The sequence below is a fragment of the Ursus americanus genome, chromosome 3, assembly GCF_024610735.1.
Source record: "Ursus americanus isolate L20-20 chromosome 3, mUrsAme1.1.p, whole genome shotgun sequence".
NCBI lineage: Eukaryota > Metazoa > Chordata > Mammalia > Carnivora > Ursidae > Ursus > Ursus americanus.
In genome coordinates, this window is record NC_142129.1 from 95,309,687 (window position 1) to 95,334,868 (window position 25,182).

The window sequence follows — 25,182 nt, forward strand, 5'->3', positions numbered from 1 at the left end:
CCACCCAACACACACACACACACACACACACACACCCCGTCCCTCTCCTTTCTAGAGCTGGGGACAGAAACACTGAATTCATAACGGTCCCTGCCGGGCTGAAAAAGGATAAAGCAGACAAAGTAACTTGGCCGCTGGCTGGCGGTTACAGGAACTCCGGTAGAGAACAGCCAGGGGCATTATCTTTGCGAGATCTTTTTTCTGAATGGTCTTTCTATGCCTCTGAGGTTTGTGAGATTGTTCACAAAGACAAACATTTACTCGACATCTCCTAATGGGGACACTGCACAAAAGCGATGAGTGATTTTCTAATCAAGATAGACTTGTCTTTGGAATAAAACGGGCTTCCACGCCACACCAGAAACGCAGACCGAAGACAGCCGGGGGCTGGAGGCCAGCGGGAGGGCCCGAGGCAGAGAGGACATCATCGGAGGCCCTTGGCCTCTGGGTAAGCAAGAATTAGCACAAAAGCAGGGAAGAATTCCGCAGGCCCCAAAGGATGCTCTGCTCAGACACACACCGGGCCGGGCGGGTGGTCCGCTCGCAGCCTGGGACTGGGGCACGGATCTCGTGGCCATGAGACTCCCAGGTGGCCCGAGTGACCTGTGCACCCACGGCCTCGCACAGTCCCTCCCACAGTGGCTTGGGGCTGGCCTGTGGGACAAGGCGGTGTGGCGGAACACAGGGCTCACAGGCTCCACCCCGACCTCTCGAGCCAGCCCTGCTGAGGACAGCCAGGCGCTGGAGCAGTCCCGCAGAAAGGCTACGTGGGGGAACTGAGCCCTCGCACCAGCAGCCAGCACCAGCTTGCAGCCACGTGAGGGGCCACCTCGGGAGGGGTGCTCCGGCCCCGGTCGTCCCTCCAGGTAATGCAGCCTCTCAACAGGCACTGAGTCGCACTGCCCAGCCACGTGACTCCCAAATTCCCGTCCCACAGAACAGTGAGAAGTGACAGGTGCTACAGCCACGCAGGGCACTAACTTCTGGAGGGACTGGTCATGCAGGAGCAGGTACTCACTACGACGGGCCCGCTCAACCCGGAAAGGGCTCTGGTCGGTGGCAGGGTGACAAGTGGTGTGACACTCGTGGTGGACGGCCGACTCAGCCACAAGAGAGTCCATGGCCATCGTAGGGCGAAGTCATTACGTTCACAAAGGCTAACTAATCATAGCCTCGCATAAACCACCCAGGCACTAAGGGGGAGATCCCAAGAGGTGGACCCATTGCTTTCAGTACGTAGGCAGGCGACCCCCAAAGTTTTGTGGACAGCCCCTCCGGTTTGTCTCAGAGTAGCGGCGGTCCGGTGACAACCTCTAGCAGTTGTGCCTGGCCGTGTGCGTGATGCTTTCCTGGGTGCTACTGCATGTGGTCCAGTAAGCACCCCTCATGGGAAACCACAAGGGTGAGGGGCCCCGCTCTCCACCCAGCCACACGTGGCCTTTCCAACACTTATAAACACCCAAAGCGGACACAGTCCAGGCTGGGTTTCCAATCCTCTCACCTACAGACAACATGCAGCTCCTCAACACAGATCCAATATTCCCCGTGCCGTCGCCAGCAGCCCCTCCCCGTCCTCCCATCCCCCCAACCCAGAGCTTCCTCACACCATCTCTACACGCCCCCTTGGCTCTGCTCCCCTGTCTCTGCCTAGAACTTCCCACACACCCTTCTGTGTTGAGCTGACGTGTTTCTTTCTCTAAGACTGAAGGCGGCAGACACCTTCTCCACCAGGAAGCCCTCTGTCACTCCTCCTAGGCTGGGCTAATGTGTTCCAGAAGCCCCTGGCCTGCCTTCCTGTCCCCAGCCTTCAACCCACTGCCCCTCACTTCATAGTAATCTCTGTGTCCATCTCCCCCCACCAGACCTAGCTCATCCAGGACGGCATCCTTTGTTGGGAATCACCAGGGTCCTGTAATAGTGACAGGAACAGGAGGAACAGCAGCTGACACCGATGGAGTGCCCACCGGGCACGAGCTGCACCGTGATAACACCTTCCATCACGCAGGCTTGCTGGATTTTCACCGTGCTCCACAAAAGAGCCACGGATCTTCTGCATGTCTACTGATGGGAGCCTGGGGTCCTTGCAAGACACGTCAGGTCTTACCTGCTCTAGGTCCACTTTCAGAAGTTGGTGCACGTGGTGGGGGCCCTCCCTCCGATTGCCACTCCGTGCGGTGCAGTCTCCAGGGAGAAGGGAGCCCGCAGAAAGCACCAGAAGTTCCCCAGTGAAATGCATCCCCAAACTGCACACGTCCAGAAGGACAAGGTGCACACGTGCACTCTGCCCGCCAGCCTCTCCCCAGCACGGCGGCTCATGCCTTGTGGCTGTTTGCTTCCAGCTTCCCTGGGCTATAATTGACAAAATTGGATATATTTAAGGTGTACAACATGATGATTTGATACAGGTCTACATTGTGAAATATTTGCCACAATCACGTTAATTACCACATCCGTCACACTACTCATTTGTGTGAGAGAGAGACAAAATGCCTAAGATCTGTTCTCTTAGCAAACTTCAAGTAGCCAATGAAGTACCGTTAACCACAGTCATCACACTGTACATTAGATCCCCAAACTTACTCATCTTGCAACTGAAAGTTCGTGCCCTCAGACCAACTTCTTCCCATTTCCCCCGCGCTCAACCCTGGAAACCACCACTCTACTCCGTTTCTCAGGAGATTGAGGTATTCGGGGGTTTTTTAAGATTTCACATATAAGTGATAACCGTAAAGTGTTTGTTTTTTTCTGACTTATTTCACTTAGCAGAGTGTCCTCCAGGGTCATCCGTGCTGTCGCAAACAGCAGGAGTCCCCTTTTATGTGGCTGAATAATTTTCCACATTTCTATACCAAATTTCTTTATCCATTCATCCATCAATGGACACTCAGGTTGCTTCCGTATCTTGGCTATTGTGAATAAATGATTTTATGAGCAAGAGAGGACAGATGTCTCTTTGAGATATCATTTGGATAATGATTTCATTTCCTTCAAATAAATACCCAGAAGTAAAACTGCCAGATTATATGAAATTCTAGGTTTAACTCTTTGGAGGAGCCTCCATACTGTTTTCCACGGTGGCTGCACCAGTCCGCGTTCCCACCAACAGTGCATGGGCGTTCCCTTTCTCCACAACCTCGCCAACACCTGTTATCTCTTGTCTTTCTCACGACAGTCATTCTAACAGGTGTGAGATGATAACACACTGTAATTTGCATTGTAAATTGCATTTCATGTACCTGTTGGGCATCCAGACGTCTTCTTGGGGAAAGTGTCATTCAGTTTCTCTGCCCCTTTCTTAATCCCATCATTTGTTTGTCTGCTGTTGAGTTGTAGGAGTTCTTTGTATATTTTGTATACTAATCCCTCATCAGACGTATGATTTCCAAGTATCTTCTCCCATGCTATGGGTTGCCTTTCCATTTTGTTGAGGGCTTCTTTGGCCATGCAGAAGCTTTTGAGGTTGACATAGTCCCACTTCTTGATGTCTGCTTTTGGTGTCATAACCAGGAAATCGCTGCAAAGACCAACATCAAGGAGATTTTTCCTCCGTTTTCTTCTAGTCATTTTACAGGCTCAGGTCTTACATTTAAGACTTTGATCTGGTTCAAGTTAATTTGTCTCAGTGGTAGAGACACAAGTATAGCTTCATTCTTCTGCGTGTCATGATTCATCTTCCCAGCACTGCTGCTGAAGAGACTATCCATCCCTGTCGGGCGTTCTTGGCAACTTTGTCAAAGAATAGTGAGTCATAGGTGTGTGGGTTTATTTCTAGGCTCCCAATACTGTGTCGCTGGTCCATGTGCCTATTTTTATGTCAGTACCACACTGTTCTGATCACTACAGCTTTGTAATATAGTTTGAAATCAGGAAGCATAACTCCTCCAGCTCGGTTCTTTCTCAAGATTGCTTTGGCTATTTGAGGTCTTTTGTGATCTCATCTGAATTTTAGGGCTGTTTCCATTTCTGTAAGAAATGCCATTGGAATTTTGATAGAGATGGTGTTGAATCTGCCTTGGGTAGCATGGACATTTTAACAATATTAATTCTTCCAATCCAACAACATGGAATATCTTTCCATCTATTTGTGTGCTCCTCGATTTCTTTCATCAGTGTCTTATAGTTTTCAGAGCACAGGTCTTTCACCCTATTGGTTAAACGTATTCCTAAGCATTTTATTGTTTTTCATGCCACTGGAAATTAGATTCCATTCTTAATCTCTCTTTCAGATAGTTCACTGTTACTGTCCGGAAACACAACTGACTTTTGTACGTCGACCTTGTATGCTGCCACTTTACCAAATTCGTTTATTAGTTCTAACAGTTTTTTGGTGGGCTCTTTAGGGTTTTATACAGTATTTGTTTCTAATTCAGGACTTTGCAAATTCTAGGCACCATTCATTTGCATGAACAGTCCTGAATTACTGCATTAACAAAAATCATTTTAAAAAACACCAGCGGTCCCTGTCAGGAGCGAAATCTGTGCACGTTTTAAAACAGAGACTCTATGCTCTGTTCCCAGATGAAAATCAACAGGTTAATCTCAGCATTTCTGGGCCCGTCACTACGTAACTGTCTAAGGCCATGACTCTGCCTCCTAAAGCCATTACTGACGGTTCTAAATGTGGCTGGTATCGAATGCATGCATTACACAAACATGTTCATTGCAGTTTCCCCAGCATCTCATTACTTTCACTTACTTACATGAAAAGGAAAAGAAGCCCATTAATCCTAATTGCAAAAATGTCCCTTTCATTAAAAAAACAACAACACACACTTGCCTCATTACTCTCATTACCTTTGGCTCCATCACGGCCCTTGTCCAATTTCTTCCCGCTGAAAGCACCAGCACATCCTCCGAGCTGAAGTACAGAGGCCCCACGTGCTGGGGCTCAGTTTCCTCACCTGTGACCCAGGTGGTCGGGAGGCCAGTAGAGCACGCCACGCAGAACAGGGCCAGCTGGGAAGCCCTTGCACGCACCGAGCATGACCACTTCTACTATCGTTCCTCATCCAGAGTCTCTGAAGACGCTGCCGAAACGCACAAGCTCTGTTCTTCACACACCTCCTCGTTGTGGCTTCTCTGCATTACAGAGTCCCTCGCTTCTGGGCGCTGAGCACCAGGAAACAGCGAGGCTGGAATCTTCCACCCAAGGCCAAACTCACGGGCCACTGGGACGTTCCTTCTGCTTCCACAGACCTCTCTCCACATAACCCTCACAGGACCCTGTGTCCGTGTCACCCCGAACTCTCCTCCAGTAACTGCCCAAACAGCCTCACAATACAGCGTGAGTGCCTACTCTCCTGTGTTTTCCACTGGTTTGTGCCTCGGGGTCACATCCCTCATTGCTTCCCACACCTGCCACCTCCACACCCAAGCTCATGACCCAGGGAGACAACACATGTAACAGAAGACACCTAGTGTCTCCTGAGAACCATTACATGCTCAGTACTTAGTTTCAGGATGTACTGCTTCTCTGTGTGGAATACAGCACTCACTGTCCACCGCTTAATCAGTATTCTCTTCTCGCGTTTTCACCTTTCCATGAGACCAGCTGGGACACGCGCACTGAGCACTTCTGTGCACAATGGAGCATGGTGGAGCTTGGAAGGAGCACCTGTGTGGGTGGGAGCTGGCAGCTAACCTAGCTGCCTTCTCAGGAAACACCGTTTTTGTCTGAAAGAACTCCAGGCAGACAATGCATGGCTATTCGGACTTGCACACTCATCAGTCTCACCGATGAACAAAGCGTGCCTGTCACGGTGAGGGAAACAGCTGACAGCATTTGGCCAACGACAAAATTTGAGATTTCAAGTGAGAATTAGAATTTGGGGAGACATGTATCCAACCCCATGAGCTTGACAACTTCTAACACTGATCTGATAGAATCAACATTGAAAGGAATAAATATAGGGAGTTTTTTTAGTATTGTATAATAAATGTGTTCACATCCAGAGAACTCTGCTGAACTCGTCGAACCAGTATTTTCCAAATGACCACTGCATGACATCACACGGTCACGCCTGGCTAGAACATATACTCAAAGTGCCAGATGGGCTCATGGACCTTAACAGCACAGAGTAGGGAAAGCTCATCAACACAGTTCCAGGTCCCACACCGAAACTAAGCTTTAAGAAACATCACTTGAGCTTTGGTTTGGTATCCAAAAAGAATACCCACCATAATCCGAAAAGGTTATCAAAATGCTTCCGTTTTCAAATACATACCTGTGTGAGGCTGGATCTTCCTCCAATACTTGAACCAAAAAAACATGTTTGTGACGGCTCATTTTATGTGTCAACTTCACTGGGCCACAAGATGCCCAGATATCTGGCTGAGCGTGATTCTGGATGTGTCTGCGTGTGTCTGGGAGGCTGTTTCTGGATGAGCTTAATATCTGAATCTGTAAGCGAGAGAAACAGATTGCCCTCCCCGGGCAGGGTGGGCCTCATCTAATCCGGTGAGGAACTACACAGAATGAGTTCTGTCTGCCTGACTGTCTTTGACCTGGGACATCAGTGTTCTCCTGCTTCTGAACTTGGACTTGGACTGGAGCTATACATCAGTTCTCCAGCTTGCCAACCGCAGATCTTGGGCCCTCGCAGCCTCCTTAACCGGGTGAGCCAACTCCTCTGACAAATCCCATTGGTTCTGTTTCTCTGGAGAATCCTGCCTCATACAAGGTTGAAACAGGCTGAAGCAGATAGGAGGGTCCAGCCTCTCTATTAAGTCACGCATAACAGATGCACAAAATATACACACATATACGCACATGACAACCTCACTCTTCTTGTTGTACAGAATGAGAAGCAGAACAAAGTGATACCAAAGACTCCTTTCTGCCATGAAAAAAAAAAGAATTTACCAACGCAATTTAAAAAAAAATTGTATATCCATAAAATACTGGGTAGCTATTGAAACGCTACGATTTCTAAAAATCTAATATGTGACAACACTTATAACAGGCAAGATGAAGAGACATAAAGCTACATATGGTACAAAACAAACACTGTAAAAACAGACATGAGCAATGGGCTCATCCACACATGAGAACTCGGCAGGATGGAGGCGTCATCTCAACTCAGGTAAGCAAAGGACGGACCGTGCGATACATCTCACTGGGAAAACCAGCTAACTCACAAAATGTAACAAAAATAGTGCAAATTCCAGATGAATCAACCATGAAATTGGATCAGAACTGGAAAAGCAGAAGGAATATTAGAATAAAATATGCAGAACATTCTTATGGCCACAGAGAAGGGAAGGCACCTTAAATAAGCGAACACAGAGATTTAACAAAACGATGGGTAGGTTTGAACAAGCTGCACCTGAAGACCTTCCCGAGTTAAACAGTCCACAGACAAAATCAGACAAATAACTGCCTGGAAGGCTCGCCATGCAGAAGGTCTGATGGTAAGAAATTCACATGCCTGTGGGTCAAAGTCCATCAAAGGCTGGCAAATGCTCTGCCTGATGTCATGGATAAAATGATCAATATTTGTAAGATAATGAATTCCTCGAATTCAAGAGGGAAAGATAATAATCTAATTTTTTAAAAAGATTTATTTACCGAGAGAAAGAGAGTGCGTGTACGCAGCAGGGAGACAGAGGAGAGAAGCCCAAGCAGACTCTGCAGAGTGTGAAGCCTGACACGGGGCTCGATCTCACAACCCCAAGATCACGAGCCAAAACCAACAGTCAGACACCCAAACAACTGCACCACCCAGGTGCCCCATAATCTAACTTTTTAAATGAGCGAAGGGTTTGAAAGGCTAGCTCGCTAAATGAACACCACAGACATCTTCTCTGTGTCTGTTGAGAGGCTCGCCCTCAAGTAATAATCAGATGAATGAAAAACACGACCAAGGGAGATACCACTTTTCATCCACTGACTCACAAAAATGGGAAGCCGCCAAGCATCAAGCAAGAGAGCAAGTGGAGCTCAAGGCCACAGAGTGCAGGGTGGGAGCCAGTTCCCACGCTCAGCAGAGCCCTGCATCTGAGAGGGTCTAGGGTCCATGGTATGTGCGCTTCTCATTGGTCTTCCAGGCCTTGATGACACACACATCCAGTCCACAGAAGCGCTGTCTCCACCACCACATGCCGGCTCCCTTGTCACACAGGGGTTTCCAAAGCCCGGGGTAAGAATCCGGGCTCCCGCTGCACCAGCCACGGCCCAGAGCATCTGGCTCTGAAGCCCCAGACATTTTTACATGTTGTCTTGGAACTGCTATTCTTCCAAATGTCTGCAGGAGCCTCGGGAATCCAGGCCACCGTCTTACAGGCCCGTCAAAAGCTTTTATACGACACTCTGCACATATTTACCAAGGGAGAGATGAGCCCTTGCTTCTCCGCTTCTCGCCTGTCTACACTCAAGTTCACCAGCCTCTCTGGGTTCCCAGTAACTGGCTACACAGACAGGAGGGGACCAGAGGCCCCAGCACAGGGCAGCCTGCCCTAACATTCACTGCTCAGCCACGCTGTTCTCTCAGTTCACTTGTTGGTCCTAACTGCCCCCATGTCCTAGGGTTGTAACACAGCATCTGGCACAAAGCAAGCACTTACCACGTATATGTACCGATTTGCCATTATCCGTAATCACTCAGTATACTGTGGACCGTGATGGCCTCACAGACAGGACGCCCCCCTCAGACTGTGAGTGCCTCCTCACAGACAGGACTCTTCCCTCAAACAGTGAGCCCTCACAGACAGGACACCTCCCTCAGACCGTGAGCCCCTCACAAACAGGACTCCTCCTTCAGACTATGAGCGCCTCCTCATAGACAGGACGCCCCCCTCAAACAGCTCTCACAGACAGGACACCTCCCTCAGACCATGAGCCCCTCACAGACAGGACTCCCCCCTCAGAGCATAAGCTCCTCACACCCAGAGAACAGCTTTCCCATATTCTCATTCCAGCATGTGCTTAACACACATTTTGTTTACTGAAGGGGAAAAGTCATCATCAAATCTTCCTTACAAAACTCCCTCATTCCACTTCCCTCTGGCCTCCTTGTTGCTCCCTTTCTCAATCCTCATTTCCTCAGACTCCTCCCTAGAGTAGCCCCCTTCACAGCATTCCTTCATTCTCTGTCACTTTTCCATTCCAGTCTGTTCTCGCCTATTCCACTATGAGATCGAGGCAAAGCCTTTCCAGTGGGATCGCTTCTGCCTGGTCTGACCCTGCACCCTCCTGAACCATCTCCCTCGGGGGACAAAATCCCCAGAACTCACATCTCTCAACACCCACTCAGTACCAGAACACCAAGATCACCTGTGCCACAGCCTTCCACTGCCTTATCTAAAATATGACCAGGTTGGGTTCATAAAAGCATCATCAGTGAAAACTGAACCTTTTTAAACCACCCGAGGGAACCTGCTGGAGCAGTGAGAACAGGTTACCACAGAGTCCTGACTGGTGGCGAGGGCAGAGCTGAGATTAGTGGGGTTCTGGGTGGCGTGTCGTGAGCCACAACCAGACACTTAACCCCATCACCACCCTCACTTCCATCTCTGCCTTTCCCTGTAAGGTTTGAGAATAAGGATTAAGAAAGCCTCCAGGTCAAGCATCTCAGCTTCATAAAAATTAAGCTTTTTCTCCTAATCTCGCCACATATGAAATATGAGGTAAAACAGGGGGTTAAATATGACAGTAAGAGACTTGGAAGGTCAAGAACGAGCCAGAAAAGGAAAAGCAAAAATAGGAGCCTGAGTCACGGACTACAGCCCTACCCTTCTCTACCATCACCATCGCCACCAGCAGCACCATCATATCACTGTCAGCACCACCACAATCAGCATTATCACCAACACCATCATCAAGGTCACCACTGTCATCACCAGTGTCACCATCAGCAGCAGCAGCAGCAGCATCTTGTTCCTCATCACCATTATCTTCACCTTCATCACCACCATCACCATGATCATTGTTATAATCAGCATTATCACCAACACCATCACCAATGTCACCACCATCATCATCACCATCATCATCACCATCTTCTTCCTCATTACCAATGTCACCATCATCACCATCATCATCACCATCTTCATTATCACCAACACCAATGTCACCATCATCACCATCATCATCATCATCTTCATTATCACCAACACCATCATCAATATCACCACCGTCATCACTAAAGTCACCATCATCATCATCATCGTATCACTGTCATCACCACCATAATCAGCATTATCACCGTCACCACCATCATCACCACTATCACCATCACAATCACCATCACCACCACCACCAATGCCATCACCAACATCACCATCATCATCATCTCCATCACCATTACCATCATCATCCCCTCACCACCATAATCACCACCATCGTCACCATCACCACCACCACCATCACTAACACTACTAGATGCTTTCTTGAGCCAGTCAACGATCTGCTGATTATGGGTCCTACCTGCTATTCACAGTAACTCTGAAGGAAAATTCAAGAGACAGGCAGAAGGGGAACCACGGCAACCTGACTCCACCATCCACGCTCAGCTCCAACACTCCTACTGCTTCTCCAGAAATGAGCCAAAGAAAGGGCCCTTCCACCACAACCTCACAAAACCAGCATGCATGACCGCTTAGATGACGTATGTAACGGGCGTGCCTCATTGTCTCCAGGCCACACATACACGGGCTCAACATACAGACGCATGTGACGTGTACAAATCACAGGGGACAAAGCTACTCGTGGTCTCTTTGCACGGTCTCTACAGTTTACTGACAAAAGGAACAGACCATAGAGATTAACTACATTTTGTCAGGGGCAGGGAACAGAACCATGGAAGGGCCACAGTGTCCTCTGAGCAGCCAATCACAGTCACCCGTGGTGACCCCGCCAGGCCCCATCTACACCCGCAGTGACGCTGCCAGGCTCCCAACTTGGGCTGTGGGAGCAGTATGCCCACATCCTGTCCCCACAATCCGCAGGTGTGTCTGGGGGGCAGGAGAGACACCTCAAGTCTCATGTTTTGATCCCAATGAGACTGGTCCTTCCACAGGCCTTCTTTGCCTGAAAATGCCACAGGGGTGCCCATCGTACAGTCACGGTTGGAGCCATCAGAGTGATCCCTTAAGACACAAGCACTGAATCCTGCAATGCGAGACCCCTCCAGCCCACACTGCAGCTCACAGGGGCCAGGTGACGGGAAGCCCCCCAGGTCCCATCACACATGCTGCCTCCAGGGAGAAGGGAGAGGGGCCCACGTGTCCAGAAAAGGAGACAGAGACACTGGGGGGTGAGGTGGGGAGGGCGCTGCCGGCAGGCCCCCCGAGGCCGCGGCGGGAAGGAGCGACAAAGGTGACGACGTGCTCACGGCCCTGGGAGCACCATCAGCAAGAACGACACAGGGCCCGTCGGAGGAGCAGACACACCAGTTGCCTCTCACTCTCAGGCCATTTCCCTGCAAGAGAGACCCTGAGAGGCCCAGGTCTCCCCTTCCCCACCCTGAAGTCTGACCCTCTTCCCCAACAGCCCCACCCCAAAGCAGCCCACAGGGACTGAGTACTGCGGGTCCTCAGGGAGAAAGGGGAGCCAAGAGGCAGTCCCAACACCACAGAACCCCCTGGCGACACCCCACCAATGACAGGACACCTCGGGGCCGCCCGGCACCTTCTCCATGGCCCAGTCCCCCAACCTGCCTGCGCTCTGCGACGCGGCCCCCGGCCCCCAGCCGGGATTCTAGGGCTCAAGGGAAACAAGCAGCGTTGTTCTCACAGGCCCACTATCCAGATTTATTAACGGGCTGCCTGGGGCTTGAGCATCAGAGAGCCCTGCCACCAGGCTGAAGGGCCCAGCCCCGTGAGCCCTGACCCTGAGGTGCAGAACATTCCGGTTGTAAACTCTCTAAGAGGTCGGAGCACGGGACTGAATAACCCGAGTCACGGACACCCCACCGCGGACGGAGGGCAAGTCACAGCTGCTCCCTGCCGTCCCCTCGCCCACACCAGAAGCTTTGCTCCTTCTGGAAAACTTTCCTCCTGAGCACAAATCTGGGTAAATACAGTCGGTCCCTGCCCCAGTAAGGGTGGGGGGTAAACACCGGCTCAGAAGGGGAATTCCACAATTTAACTTTTGGAAACTCCCAAAAGATGTTTTCATTTTGGTGTTTTGGTTTGTTTGTTTGCTACGATTCGGTGTCATTAGCAAGGGAAACGATAAACATGCACTCACCTTGGCATGAGATCCCTTGGCTGTCAATAATCTGCTTGCAAACCCCACAGACCTTGGGTTTCTTAAAGGCTTTGTTCTTAAAACTGTGCAGACTCGTTAATTCTTCTGGCTGAAAAAGCAAAGGGAGAAACTGTCAGCCCCACAATTCATAGTTTGTTTGCTTTTTCTTTTCTCTTGCAGGAAATAAGGCGTCTAGCGGAGTTTGGGGAAGAGCTAAAACAGGAACTTTACCCGTTCAATGGAGAACAAGAAGAAGCCATCCAGCCAATGCTGGGATTCCCCAGGGGAGCCTCGGATACCCTGTCAGCATTCTCAGTGCCAGAGCCCCAGACGGAAGCTCCCCCTCCGCCCCGCCCCCCCCCCAGCTTGCAAATCCCCTTGTAAATGGGTGAAGAGCGTCAGGAGCCCTGCACTAATCAACACTGATAACGTGATCACGTATGAGCTTCCACCAACTTCCGTGACAAAGTAATCCACAGGCATTCTCAGAACCTTAATGCTTCCTCTGGAAGCAGTGCCCAGCAAACAGCACAACTGTGCTCAGAGGAAGCTGGGTGGCTGGTTCTCCTGGTCCCTGGGCCTCTCCGAGTGAATGCGCACCTCTGCGGACCGAGAAGCAGTCACCAAAGACCAGCGGGTTAAGATATGCGGTTCCCCTAAACCCGGCACAGCACTGAATCCACGACACACACGGGTACTGGAAATACCTGAACCCCTCATCTACCAAACCCCGGGTTGCAGGGCCAAGGCTCACGGCTGTATCTAATCATCTTACAAAAATTCTATTTGCCCTAGAAACCAAACACCCATCCTTCTTCCCAACGGTGCTATGCGGCAGCGTATCCTCCCAGTGCCTGGGTCCACTGAGGCCCGTACTTACCAGCAGAAGCAGCCACAATTCCCCAGAAGATTAAATGCTAGCCAGAATGGGAAACGAATGGTACAGCTATAGTTCCTGACACATGTTTTTAGAGCTACACCGATCCTGTGACTCAGCAATTCCACTCCTGGGAACACCCAACAGAAGTAAATGCATATGTCCACAAGAGTCTTGTGCAAGAATGGGCAGAGCTGCCTTATTTAAAAGTGCCCCAAACAGGAAATAACCCAACTGTCCATCAACTGTGGATAAACAAAGTGATATATTCCTACGACGGAACACTGCTCAGGTTCATGCGAGAGCTTGCTACCATGACCCGCTACTCATCAAGGATGAGCATGAAAGCACTACCGTGCTGAGCGAAAGAACTCCGACACCAAAGCACACAGCGATGACTGTTTACGGACATTCACGAGCAGGCCAACCCATCTATCTAGCTCCTCGGAGGCAGGAACACTGCTCCAGATTCCTGCATCGAGGAAGGTCCCAGAATGCCAAGAAAGAAGGGGACCCGTGTACTACTCCTGGGATTGAAGAACAGGAGCTAAGGGTCCAGCCAGAACACGGCAGCAAGCGTTCACTCACCAGAGCACCACGAAACAGGGCTGCATGGAACCCCTAAGATGTGCACAAGGGCCTTCTGAAACATTCAGCCGAGCACGTGCGTGCGGTGTGTGTGCCGATCACAGCACAAACTGCCCAAAACAAAGCACAGAAAGAAGAGACCACCTAAGTAAACACATAGATCAACAGACAGAGCATTAGTGAGCTGTGGGAAAGTTCAAGCAGCCTAACACATGTGTAATTGAGGTCTCCGTAAAGGGGGGAGGGGGGTCATTGAAAAAATAATGCCTAAAACTTTCCCAAAATCTGCGCAAAACTATAAACTCATAGGCTGAAGAAACTCAACAAATCCCAAGTACAAGAAATGGAGCAGAAATGACACCAAGGCACATGATAATCATACAGTTCAAACCCAGTGACACACAGAAAATCGTAAATGCCCCCGGAGGGGGGGAAAAGACACAGTACCACAGGAGACCAACCATAAGCACAACCGCAGATTTCTCATGGAAAATAAAGCCAGTGAGAAAACAGTGGAGAGATATACAGTGCCAAGAGACATTCTGCCAACCTAAAATTCTGGACCCAGCACACACAGCGTTCAAAAATTAAAGTGAATTTAAAAATTCGTATGATACACAAAAGCTGAAATACGTCATCACCAGCTGGCGCATAGTACAAGTTACACACGGTCTGAGCACAAGGAAAATGATCACAAGTGGAAAGGCAGCTATACACAGAAGGAACAGTGCCAGAAATGGTAAGTATGTGGATAAACACACAAGATTTTCTCTTATTATTAAAAACTTAGCACAAAACAATTAACTGTTGAAGCAAAAACTAGTAAAGATGTAATGTGAGGTTCAACAGATGTAAAAGTAAAATTTATGACAAAACAGCACAAAGCCCAGAAAAGAGAAATGCAAGCATTCCACTGCAAGGCTCTCGTACTATTCATGAAGTCATGCACAATCATGTGACGCAGACCGTGATAAACTAGAGAGATATACTATAAACCAAAGCAACTACTAAAATAATGAGTGACAGCTAATAATCCAATCAAACAGATAAAATGAAATTATTTTTTAAAAGTTCAACTAATCTAGGGGTACCTGGCTGGCTCAGTCGGAGGAGGACAGGACTCTTGATTTCGGGGCCATGAGTTCAAGCCCCACGTTGGGTGTACAGATTATTTAAAAATAAAATCTTTTAAACAATTAAAAATAAAAGTAAAATAAAAGGTCAATTAATCTAAACATGGCAAAAAAGAAAAAGCAGAGCAAAGACTAGGTGAGAGAAAGAGAAACTAGCAAGATGATAGATTGAAACCTCACCATATTAGTAATCTCATTATGTAAATAGCTTAAAAGCCCTGATTAAAAGGCAAGGGTTGTCAGATTATATTCCTTTAAAAAGAAAAAAGACAAAAAATATACAAGGATAATGTTAAAGGAAAGCTGCAGTGGCCATATTAATATCAGACAAAGTCAATTTCAGATTAAAGAATATTACCAATGATATGGAAATGATTTCACAATGTTAAGAGGGTACATGCATCAAGAGAACATATAATCCTAAGCATGTATGTACCTATTAACAACGCTGGCAAAATACATAAAACAAGAAATGATAGAATTACAAAGGCATAAATAGGCAAATGTGTAAATATAGTCAGAAACTTATTTATCCCTCTTTTAGACAGAACTGTGTCCCCATGAAATTCATACATTGAAGCCCTAACCCCCAATATGACTGTATATAGAGATAGGACCTTTAAAGAGGTGATTAAGGTTAAATGAGGTCATAAAGGTGGGATCCTAATCCAGTAGGACTGGTGCCCTTACAAGAAGAGGAAGAGACACGGGGCGGGGGGGGGGGGGGTTGCACAAAAAGGAAAGTCCATTTGAGGACACAGTGAGAAGGAAGCCATCTACAAACCAAGGAAAAAGGCCTCAGGAAAAACCAAGCCGGTCAAAACCTTGATCTTAGCCTTCCAGCTTCCAGAACTGTAAGAAAATAAATTTCTGTTGTTTAAGCCCCCCAGTCTGACTTTTTGTTTCGGCAGCCCCAGCAAACTAACATACCCCTTCCCAATCACTAATAATTATTTTTATCAGTAATAACAACTGATAATTATCACAGAAAATAACCAAAGATACATAAGATTTGAACAACATTCTCGGAAGACTTGACCTAATTGACATTGATAGAACATCTGACCAACAGCAACAGTACACTCATCCTTTTCAAGTGCATATGGAATGTTTACTGAGGCAGACCACAGCCTGGGACATAAAACAAGTCCAAATCAATTTAAAAGTATTCAAACCATACTAAATATGTTCTCCGACCACAATGGGATTATATTAGAAACCATAAAAAAAAAAAAAAAGATCCTTGTAAAATCCCCCAAGCATTGAGAAACTAAACAACACACTTCTAAATAATACACGATAGCAAACAGGATTTATCCCAGGGAGGCAAAGTTGGTTTAACATTCAAATACCAATCAATAAACTAAAAAAGAAACCTACACAATCTTTCAATTAATTGGGGGGGGGGAAGCTCTGACAAAAATCCAACATCCATTTCCTGATAAACACTCTCAAATCAAAATAGAAAGAGACTTCCTCCACTTGGTAAAATCTATCGCAAACCCCAATTTAAGGACATGAGTGCTTTCCCTTTAAGCTCCAGAACAAGGCAAGGATGTCTGCAATCAACATTTCTATTTAATATTGTCTTAGAGGTTCTAATCAGTGCAATCAGGCAAGAAAAAGAAATAATAGGTATCCAGTTTGAAACGAAAGAAGTAAAACTGTCTTTAGTCACTGATGACACCACTGTCTATAAAAACAAAACAAAAAAATTCATGAAATGTGCAAAAAAGCTCTAGAACTAACAAGCAAGTTCAGCAAAGTTGAAGGACAGGAGCTCACTGAATGTACAAAATGTATTTCTACACCCTAGCAATGAACATTCAGAAACTCAAATTCAAATAACATTACCATTTACAGTATCATCAAAAATATTAAATCCTTAGGATTCAATCTAACAAAAGATGTGAAAGGCCTATAAAGTAAAAAACCATTTCAGAGAGAAAGTGAGGAGGACCTACAGAGACAGAGGGATATACCATGTTCATGGATGGTAAGACTCACTACAGTCAAGATTTAGTTCTTCCATAAAATCGACAGATTCCACACTATCTGAATGGAAACCCCAGCAGGCTTTTTTTTTTTTTAATTGGCAAATTGGTTTTAAAATTTATGTTTACACTCAAAACACTCAGAACTGCCAAAACAACTTTAAAGATTGCACATATTTAAGTGTACGATTTGACTTAGTATTCAGACCCCAACTCCTTACTCCCTAACCTACAGCAGGCATAACTGATCATTCACAGCTACCGTCCCCAGTTGGCCCTACAAGGGACTGGAACTGGCAGAGGGGTGATTCCAATGTGAACAGCTGCTTTGGCTGTCCCCATCTTCCCTGCTATTCAAGCTGTCTGGAGTGCGGGCAGCTTACAGCTTTCCACCTGACCAGTTCTGGTCCCACTCACGTCCCACCTGACCACTTCCAGTTCCTCCAAAGTCTTGGCACATCATCAGGCATCTCATGGTGTTTTTGTTGATCTTGTCAAGCCTCTCTAAACAGGCAAAGTGTCATGCACCAAGCAGGACACAGGTTCTGCTGCCTGCAGTACAAGCTCTGGGACCCCAGGCAAGTCACTAGGGACTTGGGGACACAAAGGATACCTTCCCCTCCTGCCTATGAACTGCAAATGACCAAATGCTATATGTGTGTGTATACACACACACACACACACACATACACACACACACACACACACACACCAGGCACAGTCGTGCGCACCAGCAGCCCATGGGAATCACTTGGTCAGTTTTCGAAACCACTCTGTCAAAACCCCGCCCAGACCAGTTAAAACAGATCATCCGGAGGTGAGGCTAGAATACAAATGAAACTCACCCCGTGACTCCCATCTGCAGCGAGGATTGAGGGCGACCGCTACAGAATGGACTATACTATAAGGATCCTGCATAAACACAAGGCACCGTTAGTACATCCTTGTTCATCTGTTCGCTACAGGTGTTTGCAAGAGACCTAACGTTTGAAGACCAGGGCTCCTGCACTCAGTGCCTGCAAGGGAGGGACGGCGGTGCTCCTCCTGTGAAGCTCAGGACATTGGCAGGGTCCTCCTGTGCCGTAACCATGACCACCACGGTCCCACAGAAACCACACAGCCAAAGTTAAAGGCTGCGGGCTCAGACCCTGCCTCCACCCATCTCGTGCTCAGACAGGAGCAGGCATTCAAACATCTGAAAATACAGTCCGCATGGCAATGCCCCAGTTGGCGTAATCCGCCCCCCTCCGTGTGTGAGTGATTTATTTATCCGCCTTCTCACCAATGCTCCATTGCAATGTTCCAGAGGCAGGACACAGGGCTCTCATCCATGGGTCTCTGAGCCCCTGCACAGTGCCTGGCACTCAGAGAGCCTCGGACCCTCCTCAATTAACATTTGTTAACGGAATGAATTGGCCCTAGTCTGCGGGCCAACGGGGGATACTGTGACCTTTTATTCCTTCCAAATACCTTTATTCCAACCAGGGAGAAAGAGACACTGTGTTCCTGCGGTTTTCTTGCCCGCTGGGCCTCAGCTAGAAGGCTGGAGGGTAAACAGAAGAGGTGCTGTTGGGGGCGTAAGGCGGGCGTGAAGCCCCGGCTGGCCAGGGGCCGCATCCCGGAGGAACTCGCTCCGGATAGTGTAATAACATCTGCTCACGCTTCATTTGTACATAACATCTCCATTGTGAAATGAACTAGACGGGATTAGACGGCCTTTGTTCTCACCTGATACCGGGCTTTCATTTCGCCCCGAGAGGTGGGGCCACAGAGTGCAGGCGGGGGAGGGGAGGCTGCCATGCTGCACCATTTAGCAGGCTCAGTTCAGGAATCTAAATTGCATTTAATTGTTGGGAGCAGACAGTTGGAAGGGCAGCGAGCAGGGCTGCCCGCTCCACAAGGACTCCCGGAGGGGTACCCGGTAATTAGTGCTGGTCTTGATTGTGAGGTCTCTTTTTAGAAAGAAAAATCTCTGCAAAAACTGAGCAAGGAAAAGCTCCACGTGAGCACGGGAGGGTACCACTCTGCTCTGCTCTACAGAATACGAAACTGCACACTCTGGGCTAACGTTACAGTAGCAAAACAGCGACCCACACAAAGGCTACATCAGCAGCAGAGTCCGAGCTGTTTTCCGCACCTGGAAAGAGAATTTAGTTCGGGTACCTGGGAAACCTGCAGGCGGCATTCCAGGAAGCAGACTCGGGGCCAAAACCCGATCAACTTGACCCTGAAGTTAAAGGGCCACTAAACCTTTCTGCATGGGCAGGGTGGCCCCAAGGCCTCCTGGGATGACGCCCACGGAGGTCTCCACCCTTTGGCAGCCAGAGAACACAGGCGTCCAGACCCCCGCCCCGCACCACTCACAGTCCCCAAGCTCCCCAGCAACAGCGTCCGGCTGTTAAACTGATTATCAGAATGCAGGGCGACTGAAGCGATGCAAAGTGATGCAAACCGGACACTTGGACTTCTCATTTCGCAGAACCTTAGAAAAGTTTCAGGGGAAAAGAATGCAATAAATGCCTAATTATTAGGCTCGGAGAAAGGGCTGGGCGATGGGGGGGGGGCGCATCTGCTCGGTTTAAATTCAAACGCGGTGGAGGTCGATCCCGTGGACCACAGACTGGAACGTGGCCCGGGTGAACTTGTACTATAGAAAATGCCCGCGCATCCCGACATCTGCACAGAGCTACGGGCCCTTTCCCTTTGAAAGCAATCTGGGCTGCGCCCCCATCTGCATCAAGGCCAGTGTCCTACTTCCATTCCGGAAAGGGAGTCCAAGGAAGCGTGTTCAAAAGGCAGTTGGATTAGAAAGTTAACCCTGGACGTCTCCCACTCCACGTGCGTGCGCTCACTAGGACGCCCTCCTCCCACCAGGCAAAGGCCAGCTTCCCGGCTTCCCCTCTCCCCCTCTCATCCTCCCCTGCGCGCGCACACACAAAGTACTCAGGCGCGTGCACGGAAACACGCGCGAATGTGCACTGACAAGGACGCACGAGCACGCGCAGACAAGGGTGCACAGACACACGTGGGCACACGGACACACTCGCGCGCGCGCGCATTGGCCCGAAAGCGCTCCGCTCCGAGAGACCGCGCGCCCCCGCTCCCCACCTCCGAGCGCCCTGCTCCCCAGCTCGGGGCCGTCCCCGCTCCCCTCTTTGAGCCCCGCGCCCCCTCTTCAAGTCCGGTGCCCAGGCTCCGAGAGGCCTGCGCCCCCGCACCCACTCACCTGGCGCCGGTGCCGGCGAGCCCGGGCCCCGCGCGCGCACCCTCCAGGCGGCCCCGAGGTCAGGGCGCGCAGCCGCATGGCCGCCCAGGCGCTCGCGGAGAGCTTGGCCCTGGCCAGGCGAGGACCGGCCGCGGCGGGCACTGATCCCTCTCCCGCGGCGGGGCGGGCTGGGATGCCTGCTGGGCCCCTGCGCCTGGAAGTCCCAGGCAAAGTTCGACCCCGGAGACCCGAAAGGACACAGCCGGCACCTCCAAGTCCACTGTACAGTCAGAAGTCAGATGCCGGGAACAAAAGCCAGGCGAGCGAGCGCACGGTCCCCGGGCGCCCCTCCATCTGACACGAATTAGCCCTCCCTCCCCCGCCCCAGACCGCAGCTCCACAGAGGAGGCAAAAAGGCTTCTCAGCCAAACGCAGGCAAAGCGGAGAAGAAACGCCTCCCAGGGCAGGGCTGGGGGGGCAAACCTTCCGCTGCCACCCGACTTAATTACCCACGCCTTAGGCAGGGGTCAGCTTGACTAGAGTTTCAGACCTCTCCAAGAATGCCAACCGAGGGACTTAAAGACCTGTGGGCTCAAGCTTTCAGGATTTTAAAATCTTGACTGGTCCAGTCAACCTGCCTCTGTAATGGTAATGTACATGGCTGGCACACCGCGGGTTGAGAGTGTGAAGAAGGAAAATCCCGGCGCAGAAGGGCTTGCTTTCCAATGCGCCTCGGCAACCAAGGAAACCAGGGAGCCCTCCTTGCTAGAGACAGGAGGACCAGCTGGGGGTCAGCAGGCTCAAAGCTCAGGATTAGGCTCCTTCCACAGTTAGGGGGGCTGGGATCCCCGCTCTCTTCTCCTCCTCACCATCCTCAGGGCCAGCCAGCTGCTGGAAAAACACGTTCTGTTTTCCTCTCTGGCTCTGTAATCTTGGAAGGAAATTTAAAACCTGGAGCGTGGGAGCTGAAGGTGACCAGGTGGGTGCGGGCAGAGTGTCACATAAAAAGGAAGCCAGACACCCAGAAAGTGGAAGGGTCACTTGCCCCGAAGGACAGCCCAGAGCCGGGGGAGGGCAGGATCCTCGGCAGAAGAGCTCTTTTCTTAAGCCCGTTGGACCCCCGCTGGACCGAGGGGACACGGCTGCCATTGTGGAGCGGTGATCTCAGCTCTGGCAGCTCCTGGGAGGAAGGAAAGGCTGCCTTGATCATGTTTGGCCACAAAGAGGAGGGAGCAGAAGGGCTAGGGAGCCTTCTGGCCTCAGGCTGCTGGCCTAGTACCCTCAGCCTCCGGCCCCTAGTGAGCCGGCCTGCTCTGTGCTTAGACCTGGGTTGGGCCAACACTGACTTCCCATCTTTGATTCCGTGAGCAACTCCAATGTCTTAGCTTTGGAAGCACCCGGGGTGGGCTAGAGCTAGGTCTTTATGGCTAACACATGTGCGAATTCCAGTGGTAGATTCAAGGCCAGAATTAACCTCTCGGGTTCTGGCACGGAACATCCATCTTCCCGTTTCTGCAGGGGAACAGCAAGGCTCTTGGACTTTCAGCCACAAAAAAACAAACTAACCAACCCAGCATCACGCCGTTTGGGTGCAGACACCCGTTTATTCTCATGGCTCCCACCCCTCAACTTAGGTCACTAGTCATCTTTCTCTCCATTCATTCATTTTCGAGATTCATTCATCGCTACTCATTTTTCCAGGGCAGATTCAGACTCCTTAGTTTTGCAAACACTGCTCAGTCCTGTTTCTGCTACACGTCCCTCTGCCCCCAGAAGTGACACAGGACCCGAGATGCCATCTGTGTCCAACGTGTTTCGGATTACCCGACATCAAACACAAGATGGGGCGCAGAGCCATGTCTACAAGCTGAGCTAGAAGCATGTCATTCTGCTATCTGGGGGCGCACAGTGCAAACGCTTTTCCAGAAATCAGCTGAATCTACCACCAGCCTTGCCCACGGACCCAGTAGAAGGGACATGAATCCCAGCAAAAAGGAGCCCCCCTCCCAACACGGTAAAGCTCCCTGACATCAAGGCTGGGCTCCATATTCTGTGGGGGCCCCGCCTGCAGATTGTGAGACAGATGCTTGTTTTCATAGGGACACCCCAAATCTCCTCTTGTTTAAAAGGCACCTCGTTCAGGAAATTGCCACACTTTCTCACTCCTCATGGATCAGATGCATGTGGCCCACCTGTTGCAGATGAGAAACAGCATCCAGTAGAGACTGGCATCCCAGACAGGGTCTTTGGGTCAAAGTCCAGAACAGCCCGAGTGAACTTCCGCAAACGCCAAACTGGGAGCCCTGCCGGAACCCCACACTTTGCCGGCTGGCCACTTCTCCCTCCACTCTTCCCCAAGCCCTCCTGCAGCATCCCCCAGCCCCCGTGCACCCCAGGCTCCTGGGTTCTGTGCCCTGGTGAGTGCTGGGGCTTCACTCAGGCCTTCTCGAAGTTTTCCGATTCTCCTTTGGGGCTGAAAACTGCTGCCTTCCTGGGCTCAGCCCAGGACCCCTCTCCTGCCCAGCCTCCCCAACTGCTCACCAGCCTGCAGCCAAGCCCACCTCCATCCCTGGCCCGACTCTGAAGCGTGGCTCTCTGTGCATCGTCCGCAAGATCTAACCTTTGTCTCGGGTTTTCCGCGTGCAGACCAAGCAGGGACAATAAATGCTGGGCAGGAATGAAAGAAATCCGCTTTGCTGCATTTCCATGACGTCAATGCTGGTTACTCAGTCTGTCTCAGCTTCCCCTCTGCCCCCCTCGGAAGCAGGCTGTAGCACAAGGGTCTGGGGGCAGCTCAGTGTGGGGATCCCTGGGGAACCCAGAAGCCGGGGTGGTCCTGTCCTCTGGGCGCAGACGGCCCCACCTCACCGGCCTCTCACCCACAGCCCGGCCTGCCCCTCATAAGGCCACAGCCGCCTACCACGGGCTTCTGGCTGCATGAGACCCCAGGAAAGAAGCGAGGTTCGCCCTGCAGAGGACGGACTTGAGGGGTTCCGTGGGCCAGTCCTTGAGGGCAAGCTCCAGCGCTGGGCCTCGGGCCGCGTCACCCACCTGGGGCTGGAAGCCCAGACCAAAGTGGGGACAGGAGGCCGTGACAAGGCCCACGCCGACACAGGATTCGGGGCTCACTGGGGGAGGACAGGCCTGCTCAGACCCCAGGGTTCTGACACGAGGCTGCTCCCCACACATCCATGCACTCACACGCTTACTCACTGGTCCAGAAAGATCCCTCACAAACACAGACGGGGAAAGTTTCAGGACATGCGGTGCTGCGGGCCTGAATCGAATGTTGGTATGGCCCATGGTTTCCACGGAGACACAGACACAGAAACGAAAACTGATGTCAGTGTGCATGCACACACACCACGCGTGCGCGTGCTCACGTCCACGTACATGCACATATCACCCCCACACCCCAGCTGTGCCCACAGCGAGGGCAGGAAGCAGCAGCCCCCATTAGCAATGGTCACACCCAGTGCCCAGCACGTGATTTACAATCTGATTTCCCAGTAAAAGAAACAGAGAAGGCTGGTCATGCAACTTCGTCACAGGGTCGGAGTGACCGGGCCCAAAATCCGTGATCCACAGGCACCGGGTACACGCTGGTTCCAGCTGTGGCATCTGCGGTAGGGTCACCAAGCGCTGCAGGCACACAGCGCCCGTCTTCACCACCACCCCCAGCACACACACCGCTGTTCCAGCCACTGGTCCACGGCCGGTCCACAGCTGGTCCATGACTCCATGACACTGAGTGCCAGAGAACCTCCAAGAGCCACCTGAGGCACCCAAAGCACTTGGCCTCTGGTGATGGAAAAGGCTCTCCAGTTTCAGGGCTTGGAGACCCTTGAGCTGCTGGCAGCTCTCATCCTCAGAGACCTCCGTGCACAGCCTTCCCCACTGGTGTCAAGGCAGGGACGCTGGCCACACTGGGCATCAGAGGCCCAAGGGCCATCTCCGAGGTCCGGTGTCGCACCTGGGCCTTTCTCAAGCACAGACCTGGGGCAAATCCTGGCTCTCAAGACCTTCCTCCTCCTCCCCTCCCTGCTCACCCAGATCCATCCTGCCGCTGGAGGGGGCAGGACCCAGTGGGCCCCACAGGGCACCAGCCACTTCAGTATTTCCTAACTCGGCAACACCAAGAGAGCCCTGAATGTCCCTCTCACTGACAGTGACAGAGCCTGTCCCCAGACAATGCCGGGAGGAGGAGATGGGCCACTGGACAGAGGGGAAACTGAGTCCCGGGGCATCCAGGGATGCATGGGGACCCAGAGCACTGGAGAGCCAGACGGCTGGCTTGCAGCATCCCCCAGAAGCAGAGGTGCGTGACCCCCCAGGACATTCTTGGGGACAGGGTCAGATCAAAGGTGCTGCATGTTTAGACCCCTGACCCTCGAAGAGCTACTCAGGGGGGACCCAGGACTGTCTGGGATTCCTCTCCACACTCTGCCCTTCACATCCCCTGTTCTCGAAAGTCACAGCAGGTACTCAGGAAACCTGTGAGGAACTCAGGGGTCCCCTGGCCTCTCGGGGGTCATGCAGTGCAGCCCGTGGAACTGAAATGTCCCTGTAGGCCGCTGAGTCCCTGCCCGAGCTCACAGCCTGCTCACATCTGGTGGCCTTTCTAAGAAACAAGATGCTGGGGCGCCTGGGTGGCTCAGTCGTTAGACATCTGCCTTCAACTCAGGTCATGATCCCAGGGTCCTGAGATCGAGCCCCGCGTCAGGCTCCCTGCTTCTCAAACTCTCCAGCTTCCCCTGCTTGTGCTCCCTCTCTCGCTGCTGTCTCTCTCTGCCAAATAAATAAAATCTTTAAAAAAAAGAAACAAACAAGATGCTGATCTCTGGCATCCTTAGCACAAAGTTTCTCTCCAATGCTGAGAAAACGGGCATTTGTTTTCATTTCCCCATGCACTCTCCCCTGTCATGCGCGTCCTTGCCCACCTTTGAAACATCCAAAAAAAGCGCCTTCTCGACAGAAGCAAGCTCGGGTGTGTGGAGGGGTGCTTCTTCCCCTTCCCGCTCAAAGGCTGCAAATGCTTCACAGAAGAACTGGACCAAAGGAAGGGTTAGCTGCTGGACCCCCCCACTCCCCAACCCCCACCCAGCAGGCACATCCTGCCCTGCCTAGTCTGACCCCCCCCCCATATCCTCCTGTCTCCACAAGGGGGGCAGCAGTGGGGACAGGACGGGACAACAGGA

At 50.9% G+C, this 25,182-nt stretch overlaps 1 protein-coding gene across 3 annotated transcripts in view; it reads right to left on the reverse strand.

The window, feature by feature from the left end:
• Positions 1-25,182, reverse strand: part of TNS3 (tensin 3) — a 214,623-nt gene that overhangs the window by 158,829 nt on the left and 30,612 nt on the right. For 2 of the 3 annotated variants that reach the window (XM_045793582.2, XM_045793581.2), the window contains exons 1-2: positions 20,006-20,098; positions 12,188-12,296 (exon numbers count right to left, since the gene is read on the reverse strand). In XM_045793582.2, the coding sequence (XP_045649538.2) occupies positions 12,188-12,296; positions 20,006-20,083 (187 nt within the window). In that variant the 5' untranslated portion in view covers positions 20,084-20,098. Of the gene's footprint in view, positions 1-12,187; positions 12,297-20,005; positions 20,099-25,182 lie in introns of those variants that run through there. The other variant, XM_045793589.2, reaches the window with a different exon arrangement.